We start from the raw sequence: 4,326 nt of genomic DNA on the forward strand, positions 1-4,326 counted from the left end.
TGCTTGTTTAGCTTATTTTCGTCAAAGAAAAGACCCTCTAGCGCCTAAACGGTTAGAGATAGAGCAAAACGAACGAAATTTTCGTACACAGGGATTTACTTTCACGAGTTAACCCTTAGGAGAACATAAGGAAAAAACTTTTTGGGAGAATTTTTGAACCTTGGTTGCCCCCATTCACACCCTTAAGCCCAAAAGAGGGTGTAGTGCGACCTGGTTCATGTATTACTCCCTATACAATTCTGTGACATGAAGCCTTTTTACGATTTAATGGGCCAATTTTGTCTTTTTCACGTTGTTTTCGCCAAGAAACGCCCCATAGCGCCGAAACGGTACAAGATAGAGCAAAACGGACGAAATTTTTGCCCAGAGGGCTGTACTTTATCGAGATTTTAGAGCAGAAAGGCCCCGACAAATGGTCCGAGAATGTCAAATTTTGGGCTCGGAAGGCCCTGTTCCCCTATATACTCTCTCCTTAACTCGTCTCGGGTGTCAGCGCCGCAGGCCTAGCTATGTGCGCGCCAGGCGCGTCGCAGCGGAACAGTGTTTCGTGAGATATCGCGAAGCCAGTTACGCGAGACGTGGTCTGGTGTACATAGTTATGCTGGAGCTACTCATGAGAGGTTTCCAGCGTGAGTTCTCGGCAAACTGTCCTATAACGGCCAAAAACGCCTTTTCATTGGGGAAAGGACCATAAGCATGAAGAAATTTTTTTCTGCAAGATCACTGTCACTCGGGGAATTCCATTGAATTCTGCGCGCCAGATTGTAGAGCGGCAGTTTAGCGCACATGACTGGTGTTTGCCCCTTGTTTAGGTGTTTTACTTGCAGCCTGACAAGGTCCACGCCGTGGTGCATTATAGTTTTCCTCGAACAAGGGCGAACGTGAGGTCGTCGCAGGCAAATGGGTCGCAACGTCGTTCATTGCCTTAAAAGCTGCCTACGACACATTTATATAAACATACTGACTGTCGTCATCTAGTAGGCCTCGCACATCATGCAACCTATCAGTCTCTTCTTTGAAGACGTTCAAAACACCCTGAACAATAAGAGAACAAAACAGTTACCCCAAAGGTTGAAGGTCTATGTCTTGCGGCTTGCGGCTGTTTCCAAGCTACGCAACTGCACAGCCGGTTGCTTCGATTTTAGCCCATATTCCGGAACTTGGGAACGGTACCGCAGGCTTTTCGCTGCTACATCTGTATGAGAGATTTGCTTGTTCCTTTTCAAACTAGCCACACTCTCCGTTTGGAATATGGGTATACTTGTCCCATTAAATGAACCCTTAGATGTTCTGCTTGGTGAGGTTATGATCAATATTATCATAGGCTCTAATAGTACAGCGGCCTTCCTGAAAACTACTAGGTCAAGGAACACTCTTCCTCAGCTCTTTCTGTCTCAAGGTGGCACAAAGCAGAGGTCACTTACATTATTTTATTGGATGACACTAATACTTCAAATTGGTGCATTTCATCGATTGCTTTACGACTTCTTGAGCGGCCGTACGTAAACAGACCCAAAAGTATAGTGAACGGAGCCGCTAGATCTCTCTCATTTCTTACAATGTCACCCTGTGGAACTTTTTTTTTTGTAGGTTCAGCATTATTAATTGAGCAATTAAAAGGGCTGGCTGGGTGGCTGCATTGCTTGGCGTGACAGTATCGGCATACATTAGGAGACTAATTGCCGCTAGCAAGGCCAGGGGTGCGCACAACTTCTGCCTCGCCCTGGAAGAGTCCCCGTCAAAGGTAGTTGGTCTATCAAAAATAGTTCTACGGAGGCTTTTGAAGAACCACTGGAAGGCCAAGATTCTCGTCTCGGCACTGTGCCCGCGGGGGAGCACCCCTGCCTCAACACCAAGCAGCTGTGCCAGACGGTCTTAGTACATGGATATTAAATCCGCTAGTTTCATAGCTTTCCCCTCTCCCGCCTTCCCTGAAAAAAAATTATCATGTTGAAATTTAGTTTACAGAGATTTAATTGTACAAAAATGCAATCTTACTGTGAATGGAGGCTGCCAAAACAGAAAATGCGATGCTTTCGCACATTACATCACTGTCGCTCTTTTCTTCATTCCGATCTAGCCTCCTTGCTTTATTTTAAAGCTTAGACAAGTACTTTAGATGGTATTTGGCCTCGAGCGCAATTAAATCTGCTGTCACAAGGATAGCCAAAAGTTTGCTGAAAATCACAGAGTGAGGTATCTCGTTCTCCTGACAATGAGAGCGAGGTTTTGTCATGCCAGCTTTCCATCATAGACGACTATTTGAGCAATTTCACCAATACAGGCATGTCACCAGAAATAGATATGGCAATAACATTGGTTTTCCTTTAAGTCACACCATTCACACAGACAACTTTGTAAAGTGGAAGCATGGCATCTCTTGGTATGTTTGTATGATACCAAAGGACCTGAAATTCCTATCTGAATTCCTCTCGAGTTATCGTGCAGACAGAAACTAACAATAACCACAAATAGAATAGAGCTTTTTCAGTCAGTAGAGTAATGGGCTTTCCGATGGGCTCATCCATTAAAAAAAATAAAAATAGCAGTATGTTCCGACTGCGTCTTGTAATGCCCGTTCTAAACCAATTTTTGAGCTACAGAGCACAAAATCAATACAATTTTTGTTTTTTATGATACGATGTTACACTTACACTTTCAGGTTAACTTAATCCGTTCTCGAGTTATCGTGATTGGAGACAGACAAAGAAACAGACGAGGAACTTTTTGATCATCACTGAAGTAAAAGGCTTCGCTATCGCTCAGATTACGAGTCATTAGCTGAGCCATGCCTTCTCCATAACCGAAGAACCGCTTACTCAGATTTTGCCCTATACTTCCGATGTAACCTGCGACTCATTATCCCCGGAGAGTCCGTTGTCAATGACACAGTATTTCCAGAATCGTGGGTGAAGCATGTGAAGCAACCGAAGTAGATAAGATACGAACGCAGTACTTTAGCGGCAATTGCCGTCGGGCCCGTACTCTCTCTGCAGCCTTTGTTCGCGTCTTTACCGCAGCTGCACACACACACCGATTGAGAATGATGACGAGAAAAAGAGGTACGGAACTACTGCTTCCTTTGGATTAGTGCTTTGAACATGCCAGCCCCAGAACAGTGAAGGCAATAGGATAGGGGAGGCCAGGGCTACCTTAAAACTGAGGCTACTTAAGGGGAGGGTATACTGAAATCTTTAAAATCTAAACAAGAGACAATTTCAAAAAAGTGGTTAATAATAGTAGTAGTACTCACTTTAAAAACTCATTTAAGCTATAGCATGTCCAAATCCATCAAAACACTTTGCGCATAGAACTTTTTTAACTTAAAAGTTTACGTAACTTTGAAAACTTCTGTGCGCACAGTTTTTTGGTAGACTTTTGGCATTCTATACCTTAAATTAATCCTCAAAGTGCGTACTACAACAATTATAGAGTACTTTGTTGATTTTATCTCTTGTTTAGATTTTAACTCAGTTAATTTATTAAATTAGGTGATTTATCAATTTTTTCAGTATACTCTCCCCTTAAACACCCCAACTTTTGGAACAACCGCGCATCAAGTAAAAAATTATGGGCTCAAACCCCTACTAGAAATTCAACTGCTCATGACAATGTTTGAGTAGTCATATTCCCTGTTGCGCCAGGGTAGTCGGTGGAATGGCCATTGCTTCGAATTTTTGGGGAAGATGATCCACTGTAGAGTTTTTTATAAACAATGTTTTCCATTTGAAATGCAGAAGAGTGACTAGTGGCCATCTATGAAGGTTTTCTCATTCCATTTTCGCGTCGAATCGACGGTTAAAACTGATACTCTTGAATTGACGATTCGATTTGTAGAATCGGTAGCCCTTTTAATGCTGAATATGCACTGGAAAGCGTTTTGCGATGTCTCAAAGGGCTAAGCAAGCATCCAGAGCGCCCTAAAGTCGGCCTCCTCACTCCCCCTCTCACCGACATCGCGACGCTATTGCGCCCTCCGAGGCTGAGAACCGCTGCGCAGCAGCGTGCAGCGCGATAGTCCATGCCGAGGGCTTTTCGTCGCTGTTATCCGATTAAAAATATGTTGAGCAGTCTGGCAGATATGACGAAATGAACGTAGTTCGAATTCCCGTCCAATGAATCAGTATTTTCTCCGAGCGCTAGAGTGTGAATCTGAATCCCTTTTGGCGGCGTATTTCAGCACCTGACCAGGAATAAAAATTCAGGTCCGGATCTCAATGGGAACACATAGAAAAGTAACAATTTCTGTTTAGCCCTACGGCAGCTGGTTCGAATCGCGCGCGAGACAGTAGTAGGCGGCACTGACAGCCCGCCCAGCCCCGCCTC

General features: G+C 44.0%; 1 protein-coding gene across 1 annotated transcript in view; it reads left to right on the forward strand.

Annotated features, from left to right (window-relative positions):
• Positions 1–2,908: 2,908 nt before the first annotated feature.
• The window catches only part of LOC113213167 (esterase E4-like), a 41,996-nt gene continuing 40,578 nt past the window's right edge, over positions 2,909–4,326 (forward strand). The window contains exon 1 of the mRNA XM_026432143.2: positions 2,909–3,062. Coding sequence (XP_026287928.1) covers positions 3,044–3,062 — 19 coding nt within the window. The 5' untranslated portion in view covers positions 2,909–3,043. The remainder of the gene's footprint in view (positions 3,063–4,326) is intronic.

Source organism: Frankliniella occidentalis, unplaced genomic scaffold (assembly GCF_000697945.3).
Source record: "Frankliniella occidentalis isolate FOCC.00 unplaced genomic scaffold, Focc_3.1 Scaffold257, whole genome shotgun sequence".
Taxonomy (NCBI): domain Eukaryota; kingdom Metazoa; phylum Arthropoda; class Insecta; order Thysanoptera; family Thripidae; genus Frankliniella; species Frankliniella occidentalis.